The following is a 26,528-nucleotide window of genomic DNA, read 5'->3' on the forward strand; positions in this document are numbered from 1 at the left end:
TGAGATCAGTGAAAAGGCCACAGCAAGCTCCTTTGCAAATTAAAGGGAGATCTTAAGTAAATTCATGGTGTGAAAACTATATGCTTTCAACAAAGCAATTCTCTCTTTTAATTATGTGCTCTCTGTAATATATAATTTGACCTTCAGACACTTCCTTCATCATTACAGGGTGTATTGCATCCTTTTCTACCAATGAATGTATGCAGGGAGAAGACAAGGGTCACATCTCATTGCATCATGAAGGAGGCTACAGCCTTCCTTCCCAGCAAATTGAATGCTGGATAACACAACAAGGCTTAGAGAGAGGGCAGAAGAAGCCACAGATTTGCCTTGATAACCTCTTTCTCTGCTTTGAAAGGAATTTCCACTTTCAACTTTCTTCCTGCCACCAGACTGACTTGCAAAGAAGGAGAGGAGAGTGAATTCCTTCTGTCCACACAAAGACTGGCACAGAAAATCTATTGAAAAATCTTGCTGTTCTTTGCTATGGAAAGAACAGTCATTCACCAGCGATCACATGAGACATTATTGGGGGGGGGGAGTTACAATTCTTTTTAAGATCAGGGGCTGACTTAAAACTGTTGCTAAATATCAAGAGAATCGATCCTGTTAAGGCACAAGATGCATGAGTAGTCATATAAGATCCAGGATTTTTCTTTTTTACCTTTACAGACAGCGCCTCTCCTGAAATGACAGACACCGTCACCCCATTCTGTGAAGGTTTTGGTATTTCTTCATTTTTCAGTTCCTGGTACTGGGGTTCAATCATTTTCTCAGAGCTTCTCAGATTGACCCAAAGCTGTAGCCCATGGGCTGGCTCTTGAGAGCAGGGCATCTCTGCATGGAGAATACCACGGCCAGCTGTCATCCACTGTAACCCAAGAGGAGAAAAAAACAGATAGTAGAAACTTGCAGCATTTGACTTCCTGGAAGCCAGAGAAGCATATTATCAAGAACTCCCCCTTGTCATAAATGTGTATGCACGCACACAAAAAATCACATGCAACTAATAAACAATTCTGGGTCTCCTAGATGTAACAGGACAGTCAAAGATTTCACATTCAAGCAGAATTGCCTGATTACTCCTGGGACACATGGTGCATATTCTTGCTTGGAATTCAAATTTAAATAATTAAATATTATTTAATTTAAATCATTAAATTTTAGGCCAGGAGTGGGAAATACATAGTTGCTGGACTTCAGATGTTTCTAGATTCTCATTGGTCCTACAGCCAATGGGAGAATGGGAGTTGCAGTTAAAAAACATTCAGAGGGCTACACACACCCAATTCCAGGCCTAACATGTAATAATTTATTTTTAGATTTAAATGTAATTTAGTCCTATGTTAATAAGCTGATTGATTCTAGCCCAGGAAGGGTGGGCAACATATGGCTGTGGACTGCATGCTGCCCTCCCAAGGTCCCGAACACATTCCCCAGAACTCCTAGACCTCCTCCAGCATCCCCATGCCTCAAAAAGGAATGTTCTTCAATTAAGTAACCCATGTATTTGCGAAGGCTTTCACGGCAGGGATCTAATGGTTGTTGTGGGTTTTCCGGGCTCTTTCGCCGTGTTCGGAAGGTTGTTCTTCCTAATGTTTCGCCAGTCTCTGTGGCCGGCATCTTCAGAGGATAGCACAGAGTGCTGTCCTCTGAAGATGCCGGCCACAGAGACTGGCAAAACGTTAGAAAGAACAACCTTCAGAACACGGCCAAAGAACCCGGAAAACCCACAACAACCATAAGTAACCCATGTTTGTAAAAATAAATTCACAATGGGAGTAAGGGGTGCTGCCTTTTGAGGTCAGGGATGTAACAATATGCCTCCCATACCTCTGGTTATTGCTCAATGCTAAAGAATACATATACCTAATTGTTTCTTGTGTTGCAACTTGAAAACGTGCCATAGTTTTAACTAGCTAGGGATCAGCTTGATCCTTATGATATATGGTGTGGTGGAAATGTGTCCAGAATGTAAAACAACCGAAACCTCTGAGAATATTGTGCTAGAATGTGCTGGATATGGAAATATTGCCATCATTTCCTATGACAGCTTTCCTCCTTTTTTCAGACAATCAGGTGAGCATATGGCTTGCTATCTGGTTTGCTTCTGGGACAGTTAGGATCACCTTACAGTGGGGTCTCTACTTAAGAACGTCTCTACTTAAGAACAATCCAACTTAAGAACAGCTCCATTTGCTAAATTTTGCTTCTACTTGAGAACAGAAATCCAAGATAAGAACAGGAAAAAAAACCTTCCCTGCTCTTTTTTTAACCTTAGGTCATCTTAGGTTAAAAAAAAAAATTCTCCCCCTAGTGGTAGAGTACATATTAACCAGCTTTGCATTAGTTCCTATGGGAACTAATGCTTCAATGTACAAACGCACCTCTACATAACAAAAAAACAGCCAGAACGGATTAATTGGTTTTCAGTCCATTCCTATGGGAAATTTTGCTTCAACTTAAGAACGTTTCAACTTAAGAACACCATTCCAAAACGGATTAAGTTCTTAAGTAGAGGTTCCACTGTAGTTTCTATGGACGGAAAAGAGCAGATACGGATTAAATGGTTTTAAATGCATTCCTATGGGAAATGCAGATTCAACATAAGAACTTTTCAACTTGAGAACCACCTTCCAATACGGATTAAGTTCTTAAGTAGAGACCCCACTGTATTTTCTGGGAACCACAGGTGTTTAAAATAAGAACAGTCCATCCAGCCACTTTTGTGAGCTGTTTGTTCTTCTCCTTTCTGACACAGCAGCAATGCTGCAGTTTATTTGGCATGATTGGGTGTTCTCTTGATTATCCCATTCTGCAATCTGTGTGATTGCTTAATTTACTCCCAAATAGAGCTGTGGGCAGTGTTTTCTTCTGTGACAACCCTGTCACATATGCAGTGGACAGTGGTGGTGGAAAGGACAGTGGAGAACCCCTCTCCTCTATTTTCCTCTTCTCACAATTAAAAAAGAAATCTTCTAAGTTATGCAGTGCTATTATAGATATAAGTGAACAGCCATCCTAGGTGGATCTATTGCTGTAGCATTATGTCACTTACTAAATTAAACAACAAAAAAAGGGAAGATGCTGCAGCCCGGGGAATGAGAGCTGGAAAAAAAGGCAGGGAAAGGGAGGGGGAAGGAGCATCAGTAATTGAAACTGGACAAAATTGAAGTGGATTCTTCTCACAGGAGAAGAAATTTCTCTCATATGAATTGAAGGATCGCTCAAATGCAAGATAAAATAGATTGCACTGCTAGTCTACACAATTCATTAATCCAATGATGAAGAACACAGAGTTTTAATGAAGTACCAATAATTTTAAAAATTCTAAGATTAAAAAAAAAGTTCAAAAGTTATTATTATAAATCAATATGCTTTGGTTCTCTTTACTTTCACATACCTGCAAATCTCCTGGATCCAATCGACCTGTGTGGCCACAAAAGTCTTCATGAGCCACAGATCCACCTGACAGTAGATATGTTACCTAAAGAACATAAAGGATTTAGAACATGTCCAAATGCATCATTTATGGTATTAGGGCTAGATTAAGATATTTTGGTGCATGAAGGTAGAATAGCACATGCCAATCCCACTCTGTGAAACTTGGGGAAAAGGCCTAAATCCTAAACTGGGTTTGGTTCCAAGAGTCATTTCATCTTCATTCACACCAGAAACAATCCAATAGGGCTTCTGGAGTGGAGAGATTAGCCAACTGGGTTACATTGTTGCCTAGGGCAGGGGTCCCCAACCCCCAGTCCGCAGCACGGTGCCGGTCTGTGGCCATGGCAGGACCGAGCCACGGAAACAGATCTCCTGCTCCCCCGCACGCACTCGCCCCATGCACCCCACCCACACGCACGTCCCACCACCTGCATGCACGAGTGCCCCTCCCCTCCATGAGCACGCTCCTCCCCTCTGCGCATGCGTGTGAGCCCACCTGCCCCTCTGAGCATGCACGCAAGCACGCCCCGCCCACCCGTGAGCACAGGGGTGCTCTGTCTCCCCATACACAGACCCCACCCCCAACCGGTCCAAAGTTCAAAAACAGTTGGGGACCACTGGCCTAGGCAATTCCTGAATATATTCACAGTCCTCACATTTTTAGGGAGTCCCCTTCTGTGTTCCACCCAAAAGCCAATGAATTGCTTGGAGTTACCTAAGCATTGACTTACCATTCAGGAATTGATCTAGCAGGCCTCCTTAAATTGAGACTAATGGTTGGATTTCAGCCTCTTTACCCAATTCTAGTTAGTTTATTTCTGCACAAGAAGCAGAAATAAACTGACTGGATTTAAGTAAAGAAGCTGAAATCCAACTACTAGTCTCAATTAAAATAGGCACAGTTTATATCACAGTATTTAGCCCAGTGAAGACAGAAACAAAGGAAACGTCACCACAGAAAAACAAAGAAATGAAACCTCACTGAATACTCTACAGCAGAAAAGCCCTGTATATTAGAGATGCATAGAAATGATGTATATAATACTGGGGGTTGCAGACCAAAAACATAAATCTGCATACATGCACTAACTCCAGGGAACCACAGTCCTCAAGGAAGGTAATATAAGTATTAAAAGGCTGTAATAGCTCAGCTTACTTTGTATTTTTACTGAACATCATTCTATTATAAACAGTCACTTCTTTTAAAATAACAATAACATATACACATACCAGTTACTAAAATGTAATTCTATTAAGCTGCAACATTTGAAGACTGACTTAATGCTGCAATAGCTTGTTACATGTTTTATTACCATTAAGTCACTAGTAAGAATCCCAAGCCGGAATTAAATTGCCGGAAGAAATATCAACAACCTCCGATATGCAGATGATACCACTCTGATGGCAGAAAGTGAGGAGGAATTAAGGAACCTTGTAATGAGGGTGAAAGAGGAGAGTTCAAAAAACGGTCTGAAGCTCAACATCAAAAAAACTAAGATCATGGCCACTGTGTGACAAACCCAGACCTACTGGGATCTATCACACAGTTACTAAGCTGCCACCAACCATTCCCTATAATAAGTCACACAGACCAGGGATGGATTTTTAAACAACAAAAGAATAAGGTTTATTTTAAATACAAACAGGGTAAATAAAACAATCAGGTGAATAAAATAAAGTAACGTGGCTTATTCTCACACACACAAGCATACAGTTTGGTTCACCTAGAACCTTTAACTTAAAGCACAGACCCTGAACCCATCAGTTCTGGCTAACCCACAGACACCTGAACCTTTCAGGCTGGTACTCTGACACACAGTAGTACCCTGTCAGACACACAGACTCCCACAACAGCTTCTTCTTCCCCAGCTGCTGCTTCGTCCCAACCCAGTGTCTCACAGTCTGTCTCAGCATCTCCTCTTCACCACACAGGCATCACATATTTATACAGTACAGCCCCTCCTCCTGATGTCCCGCCTTCCACTCCCCATAGGATGGAACTTTCCCTCCAAACCCATGACAGACAGGTAACATCAGTGCTGTTATGTAACACCTCCCCTCTTTAAAAGTTGTTTTGTAGGGGGAAAGCTAAAAGTGCTTTTCACCAAAAAAAACAACCTGCATAAAATACACAACAACATTTATACATACCATATAATACTTACATATACTTACACTCCAAGTTAACCATAGCAAATATGCATTTAAACATTTTACCATATACAGTACATCAATTTACCTTTATTAATACCAACCAAATTCAAAACCAGGTACATTTTAACTTTTTGTTTTCATTATATACATATAGTCCATGTTCTTTCGCCGTCTTCAGTCTTCAGGTCTTCTTGATAAGGCGTCAGCAACACAGTTCACTGACCCTCTGACCACCTTCACTTCAAAGTCATAGTCCTGTAAGTTTAAAGCCCACCTCATAAGTTTGCTATTGTGGGTTTTCATTGTCTTTAACCATTGCAATGGTGAATGGTCAGTACACAGAACAAAATGTCTTCCCCAGATGTAAGGCTTGGCCTTCTGGATCGCGTAGACTATGGCCAAACACTCCTTCTCCACGGTTGCCAAATGTCTCTCACCTTTTTGGAGTTTCCTACTCAGGTAGGACACTGGATGCTGGTCACCATTCTCATCCTCCTGGCACAGAACTGCTCCTACCCCGCTGTTAGACGCATCGGTGTAGATGATGAACTCCCGGTCGAAGTCTGGAGCACGCAGGACAGGATAGTTGATCAACGCCTCCTTCAACCTCTGGAACGCCGCCTCACAGTCGCTGGTCCACGGGATGCGGTCATCAGCCTTCTTCCTCGTCAGATCGGTCAGCGGAGCCGCAATCTCGCTAAACCTCGGGATGAACTTTCTGTAGTAGCCCACCAACCCAAGAAATGATTTGACTTTTTTCTTGGTGTTGGGTCTGGGCCAATCACGAACAGCTTCTATTTTGGCCTCCAGGGGTTTTATCACTCCTCCCCCTACCTTGTGACCCAAGTATTTTCTTTCTGGGATACCCAGCTGCAGTTTGCTCTCTCTGCAGAGCCTAGGCCAAAGCACTTCCTCCCCTGGGTTAAAGCGCCTCTCCCTGCCTTCCTGGTCATCCCAAGCTTTCTTTCTGACCTTTTGAGCTGGCAGGGTCTCTGCTGCTAGCTCTAGGTTTCTCCTTAGGTCATTCATCAAGGTGTCTATGTAAGTCACAACGTCTTGTGGGTCACCCTGGGCGATCTGCCCCCAACCCTGCTCGATCAAATCAAGGGGCCCCTTCACCCCTTTCCCAAATAAAAGTTCAAATGGACTGAACCCGCTACTGGCTTGTGGCACTGATCGATAAGCAACCAAAAGGGATTGCAGCTTCTGGTCCCAATTGTTTGGATTCTCTGCCAAGAAAGCCCTAATCATGCGCATTAGAGTCCCATTGAACTTCTCAGTTACCCCATCACTTTCAGGATGATAGGCAGTGGCTTCCCTGAGCTTAATTCCACAGATTTGCCATAAGCGTTTCATGAGCTTTGACGTGAACGATGTGCCCAAATCTGTGATTATCTCTGAGGCAAATCCCATCCTGGACATGTACCCCACCAAAGCATCGGCCACTGTGTTAGTTTCGATGTTTGTCAAGGGTATGGCTTCAGGATACCTTGTGGCATGGTCCACAATTGTTAGGATGAACCTGTTCCCCCTCTTTGTGGCCTTGGGCAAAGGTCCCACAATATCCACTCCTATGCATTTGAACGGAGTGTCAATCACAGGCAAAGGGCACAGCTTTGCTTTGGTCCTGTCGCGGTTATTCCCCTGCCTTTGACACACATCGCATTGTTTACAGAACTCCCTGATCTGCTTCCCTATGTCAGGCCAGTAGAAATTCTGTGTGATTCTCTGCTGTGTTTTGTTGACCCCTAAGTGTGCAGCAAACATGTCAGAGTGCCCCCTTTGTAAGATCATGGGGCGATACTTTTCAGGTACCACCAGTTGACTTCTGATCCCATCTCCCCCTTTTGAGATGTTCCTCAGGGTTTCTCTATATAAAATCCCCTTTTTCTCCAGAAATCTCACTGGGGTTTCAGGTGTTAGCTGGGCGTCAGTCACCTGTTCAAAACACTTTTGGAGAGTGGCGTCTGCCTTTTGCTCCTGTCCAAATCTGCTGTCTGTGGTTAAGGTTTCCACCACAGCTTCTGAACTCCCCTCTGCTTCCGCCTCTGGCTCATCATTACCCCCCTGAACTGTCCCCGTGGTGGCTTGTGAGCGTGTAATCACTAGCACCCTTTTCACATGTTCAGCCAGGTCATTTCCCACGAGCACGGCTGCTGGCAGAGTCGATGAAATCGCTATCCGCCAATCTCCCCTCCAGCCTTGAAAGTTGACAGGTACCTCTGCTACTGGCAGAGAGATTATCTGCCCCTCAATCCCTGCCACCTTCATGCTCTCATTTGGGATTATAAACTCCCTAGGGATGATATCTGGATGGCATAGGGTTACTTGGGAACAAGTGTCCCGCAGCCCCCTATACTGACGGTCAAGTATTCCTACGTCCACCCCTGCTGTCTCAAACAACTGAGAATCTGTTTTTATCAGCAAGCAGCGCTTTACCTCCACAAGAGGACCATTTTCCTCAGCCTGCTCAGCATAGGTAGCTGTTCCAGACTGAGTAGCCATGGCAACAGGCTCCCTCTGTGACACTGAGCCTTGCTCTTGCTGGACACAGAACACAGCTTTTGGCTTGGTCCCACTAGAATTCTGAGGCACCATTCCTTTTAGCTGCTTCAATTTCTCACACTCTGAGATCAGATGACCCTTTCCCTGACAGAAATAGCATTTTCTGGTGTATTTTGATTCTCTCTCATCTTGTTTTGGTTTTCCCTCCAAAATCTGAGGTCTTAGTTTCATGTCTGAGGGCTTCCCTTCACCATGGGCCCCTCCCCCTTGCTGGCTTTTCCCTGGTCCCTGAGAGTACTTGCTGTAGGTTTCTTTGGGTTTACCTACAGATTTCCCCTCACCCAAGGGCTTTCTTATTTGGGAGATAAAATCTGCGATTTCTGCGGCTGCTGCCACAGATTTCGGTTTCCTTTCCCTCACCTGGAATTTCAATTCCCCATGCAGAACTGAATAGAACTGTTCCAGGGCTATCAAGTCTTTAAGCTGTTCATAGGTCTCTGTTCCCTCCTGCGATAGCCATTTCTCAAGCAGCCTCACCAATTGGGCCCCCACTTGGGTAAAAGTCTGTTCTGGCTTCTTGGTAAGGGACCTGAATCTTTGTCTCAGCTGCTCTGCATTTATCCCATGTCTTGCAAACACCAGTTTTTTGAACTCTGCAAAATCTTTCATCAATTCCTCAGGCATCTCGGCATAAACTTCAGCAAGGCTACCACTGATTAAAGATCGCATGATGGTCATCTTCTCAGTTTCCCTCACTGAGAAGTCCACAAACGCTCTTTCCACTAAGGAAAAGAACACCTCAGGACAATCTCCCTTGTGGTACACAGGGAATTTCTTCAGGTCAGCCTTAGACAACTGGCCTCCCTCAGAATCCCTATTGTTATTATGGTTCTGGTTCATCATTTCCAGTTTTCTTAATTCAAACGCCATTCTTTCTTTTTCCAGAGCAATTTTCTCTCTCTCTAATCTTTCTTCTTTTTCCAATTGCCTCATCCTCAGTTCATGCTGTTGGGCTATGAGCAATTTTCTGAGTTCTGGGTCCTGCTCTCCTGTGCTGTCACCTTGCACTGAGCCAAATTCATCCTCAGAACCTTGGTCAATCTGGGGGTCTTTCACTTCACTCATGTCTGCTACTTGGCTTCGAGTCAAGGGCATAATCCCCCCTCAGAACAGGCTGCTTTAAAAAGTCAAGCCTCAGAATAAAACGACCACTTTTTTTCCTTTTTGCCTCAGAACCAGCTCTCCCCAGAGATTGCTGCTGTTCTTCAGCACTAACTTGCAACAGTATCGAGTCAGAGCCTACCCCCCTCTGCTGGGCCTCTCAGCTGGCAAGCTAGCTCACTGTTGCTACGCAGATTTGCCTCAGCTTTTTCCCGCCAAAACTAGGCTGCCTCAGAGCACCTTAATCTAAGTCTCCCCAGTTGGCACGTTCTTCTACTAGCGCACCTCCCCGTGAGGTACACCTAGAAGATTACCTACGCGCCTCAGACTGTCCCTGACTAGACCCCCCTTGCTCTGGGCACACTTGCCAAGGCTTTGCTGGACCACTGGACAACTGGACCAGTCGTATCCCACACGCTGGACACCAATCAATGTGACAAACCCAGACCTACTGGGATCTATCACACAGTTACTAAGCTGCCACCAACCATTCCCTATAATAAGTCACACAGACCAGGGATGGATTTTTAAACAACAAAAGAATAAGGTTTATTTTAAATACAAACAGGGTAAATAAAACAATCAGGTGAATAAAATAAAGTAACGTGGCTTATTCTCACACACACAAGCATACAGTTTGGTTCACCTAGAACCTTTAACTTAAAGCACAGACCCTGAACCCATCAGTTCTGGCTAACCCACAGACACCTGAACCTTTCAGGCTGGTACTCTGACACACAGTAGTACCCTGTCAGACACACAGACTCCCACAACAGCTTCTTCTTCCCCAGCTGCTGCTTCGTCCCAACCCAGTGTCTCACAGTCTGTCTCAGCATCTCCTCTTCACCACACAGGCATCACATATTTATACAGTACAGCCCCTCCTCCTGATGTCCCGCCTTCCACTCCCCATAGGATGGAACTTTCCCTCCAAACCCATGACAGACAGGTAACATCAGTGCTGTTATGTAACACACTGGTCCCATCACCTCCTGGCAAATAAAAGGGAAAGATATGGAGGCAGTGACAGCTTTCACTTTCTTGGGTTCCATGATCACTGCAGATGGTGACAGCAGCCCCGAAATTAAAAGACGCCTGCTTCTTGGGAGGAAAGCGATGACAAACCTCAATAGCATCTCAGAAAGCAGAGAAATCACCTTGCCAACAAAAGTCCGAATAGTCAAAGCTATGGTTTTCCCTGTAGTGATGTACAGAAGTGAGAGCTGGACCATAAAGAAAGCTAACTGCCGAAGAACTGATGCTTTTGAATTGTGGTGTTGGAGGAGGCTCTTGAGAGTCCCCTGGACTGCAAGGAGAACAAACCTATCAATTCTAAAGGAAATCAACCCTGAGTGCTCACTGGAAGGACAGATCCTGAAGCTGAGGCTGCAATACTTTGGCCATCTCATGAGAAGAGAAGACTCCCTGGAAAAGATGCTGATGTTGGGAAAGTGTGAAGGCAAGAGGAGAAGGGGATGACAGAGGATGAGATGGCTGGACAGTGTCATCGAAGCGACCAACATGAATTTAACCCAACTCCGGGAAGCAGTGGAAGACAGGAGAGCCTGGCATGCTCTGGTCCATGGGGTCACGAAGAGTCGGACACAACTAAATGACTAAACAACAACAACATGAAGCCCATTGCATTTAACCAATGTAAATAATATATTAATGTAGATGACATTTCTTTCAGAGAAATGTTTCATCTACATTTACTGAGCTGTATTGCAAGTCTTTATATTAAATTTACCAAAAAGTTTTTTTCGGATCCATGACCTTATAATAAAACTAAACTTAAGTAACCAAAAAAGTAAAATAAAATAAAAACAGATCTAATAATATTTATTATAAAGACTTGCAAGAACTCTATCTAAAGAAAGAAATGTGTCAATTACATTTATATACTTTTTGCATTTGACAAATGTATTGGGCTTAATAATATCAACTTCATGGGAAGGGGCAGCCTCAGAAGAAGGGAATGGTAAATAATTTCTCCGTACTCTGTACCTAGAAAACCCTGAAAAGAGTTGCCATAAATCAAAACTGACTTGACAGCAATTATTATTAATGTAAATACTGTATAGCTTAAGTAAATAAACCTGATATAAAACACAGCAAAAATACAGCAATAAGGCAAATTATAGCATAATGTACTATTGGGTACAATTCACCAAGAATAATACTTCTGAACATTGTTGATTTAAATAGGAAAACTGTATATGAACCAACTAGGATGGAATGTTATTTTATGCTATATTACTCCCACAGAAACGGAACGGAAATGAAAAAAATAAATCACATATATGCAACATGTAAGAAAAAGAACCAACATGAAGGTAATTCAAGAGATACATTAGACTTACTATGGAGAGAATGAACTGGGGGAAAGGTTGGAACCAATCTACCTGCAAATATTGACTTGCAATAGGACAGAAGAGATTTATAGTTCTTTTTTACATCAACAGCTTATTAAAGTAAGTTTGCAGTGCTAAAACACCCTTCCCTACAAATAAGCTTTACTGCTCAGTGGGACATATTGCCAAACAAGGAACCACAGCTGCCATGTGCAAGGAAAACAGCCCAATAAAGTCAATCAAGAACAACAGTAGATTCCACATCATTTCCTTAAATGACAATTTGCATCTTCTAGGAGTGTGTGGACTCATTTTTACCCAACTGTTGCTGACCAGTGCCACCTGCTGGTGCAAGAAATTGGTTTTCCAGGATTCCAGTCTATATCCCAATTCCAAAGAAGGGCAGTGCCAAAGAATGCTCCAACTACCATACAATTGAACTCATTTCACACACTAGCAAGGTTATGCTTAAAATCCTCCAAGGCAGGCTTCAGCAGTAAGTGGACCGACAACTCCCAGAATACAAGCTGGACTTCGAAGGGGCAGAGGAACTAGAGACCAAATTGCTAACATGCGCTGGATTATGGAGAAAGCCAGAGAGTTCCAGAAAAACATCTATTTCTGCTTCACTGACTACGCAAAAGCCTTTGACTGTGTTGACCACTGCAAACTATGGCAAGTCCTTAAAGAAATGAGAGTGCCTGACCACCTTATCTGTCTCCTGAGAAATCTATATGTGGGACAGGAAGCAACAGTCAGAACTGGCTATGGGACAACTGATTGGTTCAAAATTGGGAAAGGAGTACGACAAGGCTGTATATTGTCTCCCTGCTTATTTAACTTATATGCAGAATACATCATGGGAAAGGCAGGACTGGGTGACTCCCAAACCGGAATTAAGATTGCTGGAAGAAATATCAACAACCTCAGATATACAGACGATACCACTCTGATGGCAGAAAGTGAGGAGGAATTAAAGAACCTCTTAATGAGGGTGAAAGAGTGCAAAAAATGGTCTGAGGCTCAAGATAAAAAAAACTAAGATCATGGCCACTGGTCCCATCATCCTTGCAAATAGAAGGGAAAGATATGGAGGCAGTGACAGCTTTCACTTTCTTGGGTTCCATGATCACTGCAGATGGTGACAACAGCAACAAAATTAAAAGGTGCCTGCTTCTTGGGAGGAAAGCGATAAACCTAGACAATATCTTAAAAAGCAGAGACATCACCTTGCCAACAAAGGTCCGCATAATCAAAGCTATGGCTTTTCCAGTAGTGATGTATGGAAGTGAGAGCTGGACAATAAAGAAGGCTGACCACCAAAGAATTGATGCTTTTGAATTGTGGTGCTGGAGGAAGCTCTTGAGAGTCCCCTGGACTGCAAGGAGAACAAACCTATCAGTTCTGAAGGAAATCAACCCTGAGTGTTCACTGGAAGGACAGATCCTGAAGCTGAGGCTCCAGTAATTTGGCCATCTCATGAGAAGAGAAGACTCCCTGGAAAAGACCTTGATGTTGGGAAAGTGTGAAGGCAAGAGGAGAAGGGGACAACAGAGGATGGGATGGTTGGACAGTGTCATCGAAGCTACCAACATGAATCTGACCAAATTCCGGGAGGCAGTGGAAGACAGGAGGGCCTGACGTGGTCTGGTCCATGGAGTCACAAAGAGTCGGTCACAACTTAATAACTAAACAACTCCTTGTTCCCCTCTCACCCAAGCATAGCTATACTGACTTTGGATGTAGCAGCTCTAAACAATGATGCTGGGCTGCCTCCAAGCTAGTCTCCCAGGTTTTTTAGCCAAGATATTCTCATACCCCCACCTCAATTTATTTCTAACCTGAATGCTGAATGGTACTAATATGTACCTTTTGTTTATCATGATGTGCCTAAAATATTCTAGCTTTGTACAATTTAAGAGTTTTCTGGTTCCTTGATCTGGTGTATTTGTCTTAGTACTTCTTTGTTAGTCATCCTCCCATCAAAGATATTTTAGCATATTGTGACAAACCCTTATCTTAAAATCTTTTATCCTTATTACTGTGACTCTGTTAAAGTCTAAAACTGCACACTATACAACAAAACCAAGAATGCATCACACCTACAAAGAATTTCTCGACACCCATTTTACATTATGCATAGTGCCCTACATTCTTCATCTTAAAGAAGCTACTCTGAGTCTATCTGGACATCTGTTACATGGCTATAGTCCACTTGTTCTTTCAACCAAATTCCAACATATTTAACATTTGTCTCCATATTCCACACCTTCATTCTGGATTTTTCAGTGTATTTCTTGAGCTGCCTACTTTTTTTCCGATTACCAGGATCTTGGTTTTCTCAATACAGTGGTGCCTCGCATAGCGATCGCTCCATTTAACGATGAAATCGCATTACGATGGACTAAAGTCCATCGCAAGAGCGATCGCTTTGCGATGGCCCCTATGGGGACAACTCCCTTTGCGATGATCGCAGGGGAGCGCTCCCCCACGATCCTGGCAAAGGCCCCGCTGGCCAGCTGTTCCAAAAAAATGGGCTTTGCGCTGCTCGCGGGGAAGCACTTCCCCGGGAGCAGCGCAAAGGCTAGCTTTTTAGAACAGCTGACCGTTGGGCGTTTGGGCTGCTAGCAGAGAAGCGCTTCTCCGGGAGCAGCCCAAACTACCGCCCCTCAGCTGTTCCAAAAGACGGCGATTTGGGCTGCTCCAGGAGAAGGGCTTCTGCTGGTGCAGCCCAATCCCCTGCCTTTTGGAACAGCTGAGGGGCGGTGGTTTGAAGCTCAAACGCCCACCCCTCAGCTGTTCCAAAAGGTGTGGGTTTGGGCTGCTCCGGGAGAAGGGCTTCTGCCGGTGCAGCCCAATCCCCTGCCTTTTGGAACAGCTGAGGGGCGGTGGTTTGACGCTCAAACGCCCGCCCCTCAGCTGTTCCAAAAGATGGCGGTTTGGGCTGTTCCGGGAGAAGGGATTCTGCCAGTGCAGCCCAAACCCCTGCCTTTTGGAACAGCTGAGGGGCGGTGGTTTGAAGCCCAGACACCCGCCCCTCAGCTGTTCCAAAAGACGGCGGTTTGGGCTGCTCCGGGAGAAGGGCTTCTGCCGGTGCAGCCCAATCCCCTGCCTTTTGGAACAGCTGAGGGGCGGTGGTTTGAAGCCCAGACACCCGCCCCTCAGCTGTTCCAAAAGACGGCGGTTTGGGCTGCTCCGGGAGAAGGGCTTCTGCCGGTGCAGCCCAATCCCCTGCCTTTTGGAACAGCTGAGGGGCGGTGGTTTGAAGCTCAAACGCCCGCCCCTCAGCTGTTCCAAAAGATGGCGGTTTGGGCTGCTCCGGGAGAAGGGCTTCTGCCGGTGCAGCCCAATCCCCTGCCTTTTGGAACAGCTGAGGGGCGGTGGTTTGAAGCTCAAACGCTCGCCCCTCAGCTGTTCCAAAAGACGGCGGTTTGGGCTGCTCCGGGAGAAGGGCTTCTGCCGGTGCAGCCCAATCCCCTGCCTTTTGGAACAGCTGAGGGGCGGTGGTTTGAAGCCCAGACACCCGCCCCTCAGCTGTTCCAAAAGACGGCGGTTTGGGCTGCTCCGGGAGAAGGGCTTCTGCCGGTGCAGCCCAATCCCCTGCCTTTTGGAACAGCTGAGGGGCAATGGTTTGAAGCTCAAACGCCCGCCCCTCAGCTGTTCCAAAAGACGGCGGTTTGGGCTGTTCCGGGAGAAGGGATTCTGCCAGTGCAGCCCAAACCCCTGCCTTTTGGAACAGCTGAGGGGGCGGTGGTTTGAAGCCCAGACACCCGCCCCTCAGCTGTTCCAAAAGACGGCGGTTTGGGCTGCTCCGGGAGAAGGGCTTCTGCCGGTGCAGCCCAATCCCCTGCCTTTTGGAACAGCTGAGGGGCAATGGTTTGAAGCTCAAACGCCCGCCCCTCAGCTGTTCCAAAAGACGGCGGTTTGGGCTGTTCCGGGAGAAGGGATTCTGCCAGTGCAGCCCAAACCCCTGCCTTTTGGAACAGCTGAGGGGGCGGTGGTTTGAAGCCCAGACACCCGCCCCTCAGCTGTTCCAGGGAGTCCCAGCATGGCTGGGATAGGCGGGCGGTGTGGCTCCCGGTGGCGGCAGGGGCAGGGGGATCTGGATGGCTTCCAGGCAAAGCACTGGAATCCATCCGGACCCCCCCCCCACCCTCCCTGCCCCCGCTGCTGCTTGGAGCTGCCCGGTTTCCCAGCCATGCTCGGACTCCTGGAGTGGGGAATCAGCTGTTTGGCGGTTCCAAAATGGCCGCCGGACACCTGAAATGGCCCCACGCAGCATTTTCGCGCCCTGCCCTCGCTTACCGAAGGCGTGAAAATGGCTGCCGCTATGGGGAAACATCGCAGAACGGTGAGTTTTGTGCCCATTAGGAACGCATTAAACGAAGTTTAATGTGTTCCAATGGGTTTTCCCGTTCCGTATAGCGATGTTTCCCCATAACGAAGGTTAATCCGGAACGGATTAACCTCGCTATGCGGGGCACCACTGTATTCATTTTTAGACCTTGTTCATAAGTTACTACATTGACTCTTCTGAGCAACCTTGGGAGAGCATCTAAACTATAAGCTAGTAATGTCAGTCCATCTGCACTGTGGACATGGTTGATAACCTCTCCATTGACAATTATGCTATCCTGTCAATCAACATGGGCTTTTCCAAATATGTTCTTTGGAGTACAAATTATTAGGCAATGACCCCCATGACACCCAAAGAATTGAGGAAAGGGTAAACTAAACAGAATAATTTGACTGAGCATCACTTTTCAACAGATACCCTACAAGTAAATAACATACATATTTTAGTAGCGATAACTTACTGTTTCAAAACCTCGATGAGGATGATCAGGAAAACCAGCTGGTTTGCCTACTTTGAACTCATCAAGCATCAGGAATGGATCAAGGTTTTTCAGCTGGAAATAAATAACAATAGAATGTATGAAAAGTACTATTCGTTTGGGAAAGGCAACATGGAATTGTTTACGTTCTGATCATCAAGGCGCATAACCCAAATATGAGTTATGTTACCTTATATGGATAAAATAAATAAGCTTTTAAAATAGGATGTAAAGACTTTGGGTTCAAGACTGTTACAACCAAAAAGATTGTGTATAATTGCCAACTTCTCTGCCTGACTAATATAATCATAAGCCGTCAAGTCTGACTACATAGGGAAAAAAATGTAAGAATTACAGGTTTGGGGCAGGCTGATCTGCATTTTTCCAATGGACCAGATGATGCAAATGGCAATGACAATCAGCCAGGAGCCCCACACTCCCAATCTACACTTCTACCTCCCCTTGTATGTGATTGTCTTAAAACTGATGCAAAAAGATGAATCGAGCACACACACAAGCAATACCAGTATTCTCTGCAAGTCTCTCTAACATGACACTTCTTTTTCATTTTTTAACAGCTACTTCTCAAGCACAGCTTTTTTAACAGCTTAATGCAAGTTAATTCACATTTCCCTCATTGTATAGTTACAACGTAAAACCTGACATTTTTCAGTCTAATATTTTAATGCATTTAGTGTTATTGTACGGATGAATTATTTTATCTTCTGTAAGCCAGGTTGAGAACAACTTCTAAACCTTTTTCAGAAGTAGATTTTTTTAAAAAATGAAACTTTTATTGTTGTTGTTTAGTCTCTGTAACCCCATGGACCAGAGCACGCCAGGCCCTCCTGTCTTCCACTGCCTCCCGGAGTTGGGTCAAATTCATGTTGGTCGCTTCGATGACACTGTCCAACTATCTCGTCCCCTTCACCTCCTGCCTTCACACTTTCCCAACATCAGGGTCTTTTCCAGGGAGTCTTCTCTTATGAGATGGCCAAAGTATTGGAGTCTCAGCTTCAGGATCTGTCCTTCCAGTGAGCACTCAGGCTTGATTTCCTTCAGAATGGATAGGTTTGATCTCCTTGCAGTCCAGGGGACTCTCAAGAGTCTCCTCCAACACCACAATTCAAAAGCATCAATTCTTCGGCGGTCAGCCTTCTTTATGGTCCAGCTCTCACTTCCATAAATCGCTACTGGAAAAACCATAGCTTTGATTATGCAGACCTTTGTCGGAAAGGTGATGTCTCTGCTTTTTAAGATGCTGTCTAGATTTGTCATTGTTTTCCTCCCAAGAAGCAGGTGTCTTTTAATTTTGTGGCTGCTGTCACCATCTGCAGTGATCATGGAGCCCAAGAAAGTAAAATCTGTCATTGCCTCCATATCTTCCCCTTCTATTTGCCAAGAGGTGATGGGACCAGTGGCCATGATCTTAGCTTTTTTTATGTTGAGCTTCAGATCATTTCTTGCGCTCTCCTCTTTCACCCTCAGTAAGAGGTTCTTTAATTCCTCCTCACTTTCTGCCATCAGAGTGGAACTGCCCGCTAACTAAAAGAAGATCACAACTAAACCTCTTTGAATCAGTGGAACAAAAAGATAAGCTGGTATTTAGTACATAGTGAGATGGAAAAATAGACACAAACATATATGTACACCAGCCAGGACATATCCTCTCTCTGTCTTCCTCTGTGTTCTCTGCACAACTTCATCAGCCCCAGCTAGCTTGGTGTGCAGGCACAATTCCCTAGCAAGCTATCTAGCCTCAGCACACAAGTGTCAGGCAGCCAGGAGGAGGGTGAGTTTTCTCAGGATTAAGCCAGAGGGAGGGAGTCCATGTAGTTGAAGGAGAGACAGTTCCCTGATGAGGAACAGCTGGAGGAGGTGGGGTCGCGGAGAATAAAAGGACAGGACTGGGATGGCAGGGAGCTGTCGCACATCTCCAAAGAAGAGGTTGTGTGGGAGGATGTAAGAGAAGGGAATGCTGGAAGCTGTCTATCCCTACCTGGTTGTTTGGTTTGTGGCAGCACCAGAGACTCTGGCTATGTGCTTGGACAAGGTTACATCAACCTGGACACCACCACAAACCTGGAAAGGCAAGTGAGGGAAGAGACTGGTAGAGATGAGCTGCTGAGCCAGAATTCTTTTGCTCCTCTATACAAGCCTTCCCCAAAAGGGGTGCTTCCTCTCCTTCCTGCTTTCCCGAACCTGGACTCCTGGGAACTTCAGTGAAGTTAACTGGGTCCCCCAAGCTGGCAAGTTCCTGAGAGAGCAACGTTCCTGTCTTCGGGGGAGTCGCTGGTAACATCTGCCGTCCCCAGGCACTGGGTGAGAGACAGTGCCTGGGAGTATTTTTGGCCTGCACTCCCCTGCCCTTCAGGACCGGGACCCTGCTGCTGCTGCTGCTGCTGCTTTGGGCAAACCCACCCCTTCCTCAACACCAGCCACCTGGCTGGGAGGGGAGGGAAGCTTTAAAAGCAAGAAGCCGGTGCCAGGGCCCTCTGAGAGCAACGTTCCTGTCTTCGGGGGAGTCGCTGGTAACATCTGCCATCCCCAGGCACTGGGTGAGAGACAGTGCCTGGGAGTATTTTTGGCCTGCACTCCCCTGCCCTTCAGGACCGGGACCCTGCTGCTGCTGCTGCTGCTGCTTTGGGCAAACCCACCCCTTCCTCAACACCAGCCACCTGGCTGGGAGGGGAGGGAAGCTTTAAAAAGCAAGAAGCCAGTGCCAGGGCCCTCTGAGAGCAACGTTCCTGTCTTCCGGGGAGTCGCTGGTAACATCTGCCGTCCCCAGGCACTGGGTGAGAGACAGTGCCTGGGAGTATTTTTGGCCTGCACTCCCCTGCCCTTCAGGACCGGGACCCTGCTGCTGCTGCTTTGGGCAAACCCACCCCTTCCTCAACACCAGCCACCTGGCTGGGAGGGGAGGGAAGCTTTAAAAGCAAGAAGCCGGTGCCAGGGCCCTCTGAGAGCAACGTTCCTGTCATCGGGGGAGTCACTGGTAACATCTGCCGTCCCCAGGCACTGGGTGAGAGACAGTGCCTGGCAGTATTTTTGGCCTGCACTCCCCTGCCCTTCAGGACCGGGACCCTGCTGCTGCTGCTGCTGCTGCTTTGGGCAAACCCACCCCTTCCTCAACACCAGCCACCTGGCTGGGAGGGGAGAAGGGGCATTAGAAGGGTGTGTGGGTTTGTTCTTGTTTGTTTGTTTTAATTGTCAGTATTACTAATTGCCATCAGGTTGCATAGAGACCCACAGTGGACCTGATGGAACAGGAAGGGGGGAGGGCGTTGGAGGGGGCAGCCATTGAGGTGGTGCTGGGTAGGGGAAGGAATGGTGGTGGGGGTAGAACATGCCCGCGTAGGAGAAGAGAGGTTAGATATCTTACATCTATCCCCTCTTCTAGTCCTACCTCCAACCAAATGGTATCAGGCGACCATATCAGCAAACCCTCGAGCCACACAGTGCTGCTGATGAACGCCAGGTCAGTACAAAACAAAACTGCCCTCATCCATGATGTAATTCTGGATGAGGGGGCTGACCTGGCGTGCATTACTGAGACCTGGGTGGGAGAGGAAGGTGGTGTCCCCCTCTCCCAGCTGTGTCCTCCTGGGTACTCAGTCCAGCACCAGTGTCGCTCAGAGGGTCGGGGAGGGGGAGTTGCTATAGTCTATAGGAGTTCTATCTCCTTGACCAGGCTTCCTATCCCTTTGAGAGGAGGTCTTGAGGGCCTGTATTGTGTGTTGGGCTCACGAGACAGATTAGGGATTCTGTTGGTGTACCGCCCACCCTGCTGCGTACCAACAGTCTCCCTACCTGAGCTGACGGAGGCAGTCTCGGACCTGGTGTTGAGGACTCCCAGGCTGCTGGTGCTGGGGGACCTCAACATCCATGCTGAGGCTGCCTTGACTGGGGCAGCTCAGGACTTCATGGCCGCCATGACAACCATGGGGCTGTCTCAATGTGTCATCGGCCCGACACATGAGAAGGGCCACACCTTGGACCTGGTTTTCACAACGGGACTGGAAGGTGGTGGTTTGGATGTGGAGGGGCTGGTCGTGACCCCATTGTCATGGTCAGACCACTTCCTGGTCAAATTTAGTCTATTAGCTTCTTCTTCCCTCTGCAAGGGTGGGGGATCGATTAAGATGATCCGCCCCCGGAGACTAATGGATCCGGATGGTTTCCTGAATGCTCTGGGGGAGTATCCGTCTGATATGGTTGGCGCTCCTGTCGAAGCTCAGGTCACCCTATGGAATAGGGAGATGACCCGGGCGGTTGACACGATTGCGCCTAAGCGCCCTCTCCCTGCTCGCCAAGCCCAGACAGCTCCCTGGTATACTTCTGAACTGCGGGCGATGAAGCAAGAGGGGAGACGGCTAGAGCGCAGGTGGAGGAAGTCCCGCTGGGAATCTGATCGAACACGACTTAGAGCCCATTATCGGGCCTATTTCGTGGCAATACGGCTGGTGAAACGGCAATATTTCTCCAGCCGTATTGCTTCCTCAGAATGTCGTCCAGCAGAGCTGTTTCGGGTGGTCCGGGATCTTCTTCAACCGGGAAACCCGGTGGAGGTCCCGGACTGCTCATCAGCTCGCTGTGATGAGTTTGCTATTCATTTTGAGGAAAAAATCGCTCAGATTCGCAGTGGGCTGGACTCCACTGTTACTGCAAAATCGGAAGATGTGTCCAGTGGGCCGTGCTTAGGTCAAACTTTAATGGATGAGTTTCAATTGTTGAGACCCGAGGATGTGGACAGGGTGCTTGGATCTGTCCGTTCTACCACCACGCCGCTCGACCCTTGCCCATCTTGGCTAATTGGAAGATCTGCCAGGGGGGTTCGCACTTGGGTCCAGGAGGCCGTGAACGCCTCTCTGAGAGAGGGAGTGGTCCCTACCGCCTTGAAAGAGGCGGTAATTCGACCACTCCTTAAAAAGCCTAACCTGGATCCAAGGCTGGTGATTAACTACCGACCAGTGGCGAACCTCCCTTATTTGGGCAAGGTGTTGGAGCGGGTTGTGGCCGGGCAACTCCAGGCGCTGCTGGATGAAACGGATTTTCTGGATCCATTTCAATCGGGTTTCAGGCCGGGTTTTAGTACAGAGACAGCCTTGGTCGCCCTGTATGATGACCTTTGCCGGGAGAGAGACAGGGGGAGTGTGACCCTGTTGATACTCCTGGACCTCTCAGCGGCTTTCGACACCATCGACCATGGTGTCCTTCTGGATAGGCTGGCTGGGTTAGGAGTTGGGGGCACTGTTTTACGGTGGTTCCGCTCCTTCCTAGCTGACCGTATCCAGAGGGTGGTGCTGGGGGACAGTTGCTCTGCCCCATGGCAGTTATGTCATGGGGTTCCTCAGGGCTCAATACTGTCCCCCATGCTGTTTAACATCTACATGAAACCGCTGGGAGAGGTCATCAGGAGGTTTGGGCTGAGGAGTCAGCAATATGCTGACGACACTCAGCTCTACCTCTCGTTTTCCACCAATCCAGGTGAGGCGGTTTCTGTGCTGAACTCGTGTCTGGACCTGATAATGGACTGGATGAGGGTTAATAAATTGAAACTCAATCCAGACAAGACGGAAGTGCTGTTAGTGGGTGCTTCGCCGGACAGGTTGGAGGGCCACTTCCCTGTCCTGAATGGGGTTACACTCCCCCTAAGGGACAGGGTCCGCAGCTTGGGGGTGCTCCTGGACCCCAGTCTAACACTGGAAGCCCAGGTGAACTCGGTGGCCAGGGGCGCCTTCCTCCAGCTGCGGAAACTATACCAGCTACGGCCCTACCTGGACGAGCGGAGTCTCATGACAGTTACACATGCACTGGTAACATCTCGTATTGATTATTGCAATGCGCTCTACGTGGGGCTGCCTTTGAAGACGGTCCGGCGACTGCAACTGGTCCAGAATCGAGCTGCGCGGCTGGTGAGTGGTGGGGCCACCAGAGAGCACATCAAGCCGATTCTGTATAATTTACACTGGTTACCAGTTGCTGTCCGGGCCCAATTCAAAGTGCTTGTTTTGACATATAAAGCCCTAAACGGCTTGGGCCCTGGATACTTGAAGGACCGCCTCCTTCCATATGAGCCTACCAGGCTGTTAAGATCTAGCCAGGGGGCCCTTTTGAAAGAGCCATCCCTCAAGGAGGTAAGAGGGATGGCTTGTAGACAAAGGGCCTTCTCGGCAGCTGCCCCCAGACTATGGAACGCCCTCCCAACTGAAATTCGCCTGGCGCCGACACTGATGATATTTCGACGCCAGGTCAAAACCTTCCTGTTCCGGAAGGCTTTTAATTGAAATAACATTAACTGTGGGTCTTAATGATGGCAATTTTAATTGTATTTTTAATTGTATTTTAATTGTATTTTAACTGTATTTTAATCATTTTATTTTATTGCATTGAATTTTAATTGTTGTGAGCCGCCCAGGGACCTTTGGGTAGAGTGGGCGGCATATAAATTAAATAAATAAATAAATAAAATAAATAAATAAATAAAGTGGTGCCCAAGGGTTCAAAGACTATAATTCAGCCCTGTGAGATGGGGGAGGCAGGCAGTGATGCAGTATCACTAATAAGAGCTGTTCTGAGTCAAGAAGCTGAGTTGGAGTCCATAGAGTTATTGTTGGGGGACCCTGGCCCTGCTGGTGCTGCAGGATGGGGGCTGGTGGTTATTTCCCCCACTAGTTGTAGATTATGGGAGTTGTAGTCCAACACATCTGGAGGGCACTCATCTGGGGAAGTCTATTTTATCTCACCCATCTAGATGTGCAACATCAAGGTACAGATCTAGAGAGCTTAGAGAGCACAAATGGAGACTTTGATAAAAGATAGCAGGATGTGGACATTCTGTGAGAGCTAAATTATATTTTATATCAAATTCAGGCAGAAATGGGGGTCAGAATCTGGATTTAGGGGAAGGAAAGGTATAGTTCTTCCTTGCTAAGCACAATCCCATCAAAAATTTCTGCCGTCCAAACTTCAGTAACATACTGCTTGCCACAAGAGAATAACTGCCACTAGTATAATGGTGGTTCCTCTTCTATACCAAATAAATAGAAGTTTCAGGGGAAGGGAAGTGGTTTGGAGCACCCGGAGGAATAAATTAGCCTCCCACCTTCCCATGCACCGGGGCCCTGGTCCTGTTCACGTCTCCTAGGGTTGCTATTTCAAAGGGAAAATGACACACAAAAGGAAACAATGTATTTGATGTAATAAACATTTTGGGTTCCAGGACAAGAACAGTTATTGTCAACACAAACAGTACTGCAGCATACCTATGTGGACCTGTTGCCTCAGTGCCAAAGTACACAACTCAGGTAATTTATCTTCTGAACTAACAAAATTTCTTAACTGCTGAAAGCATCTGACTACCATAGTGGGGGGCTTTTCTCACCCCACATAATTTGAAATCTGATTTCATTTATGTTTATTCCTCTGGAGCTAAAAATGGGCCAGGCCTCACACATCTGATTTCCCAGACATGAAAGCCTGCCTAAATTACATCTCTAGAATACAACATTTTACCTCTGATAATGGGTTTTCTCTAAACTACTGTTTGGAGCTGACGTATATAAAGCACTTCCACATGTTTAAAACTGGACCTTAGTTTTGTTTATTTTATTCACAGAAGACATTCGCTCTTGACATATTTAAATGAATGTATGTGATGGACTGATATAGGTAATACCTCAGAATAAGAGATACGTATACAGAAAATATCCTTTATTTCCTTAGAAGACATTAGTACGCACTGCAGTAACTAGACACTGGGGCAGTACCTTATCAGTCAGCAGCAGCAAAAACAACAGGAAGTTCTGGGACACCCTTGGGACTAAGTCTTACTTGGTATGGCATTTCCCATACTGTAATCCATGTCCTCAAATGTTGAAGTCAAGAGCTAGTGTACACAAAAAAAAATTATACCAATTAAACTTATTAGACTTTAAAGTACCCCAAAACTCCTCCTTGTTCTTGCGGCAAACAGGGCACAATTTGTTTTACATCCACCCCCAGGCCTTGTAATAAGAAAAATGTTCAGGGCTTCAGTTTGTCATCAAACATACCGTATTCTTCTGTGTACACGGCCCCCAATGTATAAAACAACCCCCTAATTTTGACCCTTGATGGAGGCGGAGGAGCAGTTAATGGGCAACTGCTCCTCCACTTCCGTCTCCTTCTGCTGCTGCTGTCTTCACTGCCCACCCTGTTACCTCCTCCAGTGTGACTGCCGGGGCTCACTTCCATCTCACATCGCTGCCTTGTCCCCTGCCCTAAGGAGCCGATCGCTGGAGGAGGTGATCCCGCAGCAGCACCAGGAAAAGGCGCCCAAGCAGGTGTGAGCGCTTGTTTGCCTCTGCCTCTACTCCTGCTGCCTCTGCCACCAGAGGGGACGAGGCGCTGATGTGAGCTGAGCCCGTCAGTCCCACTGGAGACGGTGATCGGGCAGGCAGGGGAGGCAGCAGCAAGAGGCGCCCAAGCGTGTGCACGACTGCTTCCTTCCTTGTATAAAATTGCCCTCAATTTTTCCTCTAATGATTTTAGGAAAAAGTGTCATTTTATACACGGAAAAATACATTATCTATCATTGTATAATTAATTGATTGTTTTTTTAAATTATTATTTGTGTTTAATTGTTTTTTAACCTTATTTATTCTATTTTAGTGTGATTTGTTTTAACTGTGAGCTGCCTCGGGTCCCTTCACTGAGAAAGACAGCCTACAAATGCAATGAATGAATAACCAAATAAGTTACACAAATCTGCACAGAGATGAAAGAACAAAACTGGGGCTTACCTCAGGCCTGCCAATACTCCTGCGGACCCGAGCCCCCATTCCTTCTGCCTGTTCCCGACTGAGCACAGTTTTGACAACTTTCCTTACTGCAGCCATAGCCCCTTGGAAAAGAAGACGGGAGTCCTAATGGGTTCAGATATCTACAAAAAGAACAAATACGTTTCATGTAGGCTTCAATAATATTTTTTTCCTCAACTGATCTCAAGAGGAAGTAATAGAAGAACATTGAGTAACCAAGCCCCAAACCAGTAATTAAAGGAAGATTAGGAGCAGCAACAAATAATTTAGTTTTTGTGGTTGTTGTGGGTTTTTCGGGCTCTTTGGCCGTGTTCTGAAGGTTGTTCTTCCTAACGTTTCACCAGTCTCTGTGGCCGGCATCTTCAGAGGACAGCACTCTGTATAAGTCAGCTCCAAAAAAAAATTAAGTTTTTGCTGGCAAATGATGCCTGCCAGTCAGCAGCTTTCCTTGAGTGGTGGCCTGAGCTTCCTCCTTCGCTCCCCACCGATTCCCTCCAGCCATGGCATGCATACCTAGGGGCTCTCCTCTGGCCATCCAGCTCTCCGGCCGCGGCTCAACACGCAGCCTCTGCCTGCCAAGAAGAAAAACCTGAAAGTGGCATGACTTGCAGGTCGTGTCGCTTTATAGGGCGCGGAGGAAAGGGGAAAAAAAAGGCTGCTCAGGATGACTCAGCAAAAGGGAGCCTCGGAGCTCCCTTTTCACAGGGAGCCAGGAGCCACCCCTGGGGCTGGGGCATAGCTGTCAAAAGCGAAGGACGCGAGCGCCCTGCCCGTCACACCCCGGAGAGGAAGCGGGGCGGCGGGGGTGGGTTAGGGGGGCCCAAGCTCAAACAACCCTGGGCGTCTGGTGGCTTGTTTACAATCCCCGCCAATTTATTTCGGGTTAGGGGAGGGCACGTCTGGCGGGCTGCGCTTCCCTCACAGCGGCAGCCCTGCGCGCAGTTGACCCCTGAGTCGAGTCCCATGGTTGTCCCAATGGGGCTTACTCTCAGGTAAACGCAGCCCCTGGGAGTCCAGCCCCCTCGAATTCCATTTAGTTTGCCGAAAACGACGTGTAGAAGGCGACCCCCCCCCCCCAAAAAAAACACTATTGCGATAAATACCGCGGGTCGATTAAGGAGAAGGGGGCAAATCTCGGTCACCCAGCTATTCCGGGTTGACTCCGCTTCGCATCCATTCCCACGGAAAACACGGCCCGGCGAACGAACACGTCGTTCCTCCTATGGAGTGAGGCGCAGGAGGCGGAGCTATTTTCCCATTGGTTAGGAGTCGCG

The 26,528-nt window shown here is 47.0% G+C and overlaps 1 protein-coding gene across 2 annotated transcripts in view; it reads right to left on the reverse strand.

The window, feature by feature from the left end:
• Positions 1 to 26,528, reverse strand: part of PIR (pirin) — a 55,263-nt gene extending 28,735 nt beyond the window's left edge. The window contains exons 1-6 of one of the 2 annotated variants that reach the window (XM_072994349.2): positions 26,358 to 26,471; positions 25,768 to 25,826; positions 25,237 to 25,376; positions 16,436 to 16,528; positions 3,404 to 3,487; positions 665 to 871 (exon numbers count right to left, since the gene is read on the reverse strand). In XM_072994349.2, the coding sequence (XP_072850450.2) occupies positions 665 to 871; positions 3,404 to 3,487; positions 16,436 to 16,528; positions 25,237 to 25,332 (480 nt within the window). In that variant the 5' untranslated portion in view covers positions 25,333 to 25,376; positions 25,768 to 25,826; positions 26,358 to 26,471. Of the gene's footprint in view, positions 1 to 664; positions 872 to 3,403; positions 3,488 to 16,435; positions 16,529 to 25,236; positions 25,377 to 25,767; positions 25,827 to 26,357 lie in introns of both variants that reach the window. The other variant, XM_072994348.2, reaches the window with a different exon arrangement.

The sequence above is a fragment of the Pogona vitticeps genome, chromosome 3 (genome assembly GCF_051106095.1).
Source record: "Pogona vitticeps strain Pit_001003342236 chromosome 3, PviZW2.1, whole genome shotgun sequence".
NCBI classification, from domain to species: Eukaryota; Metazoa; Chordata; class Lepidosauria; order Squamata; family Agamidae; genus Pogona; species Pogona vitticeps.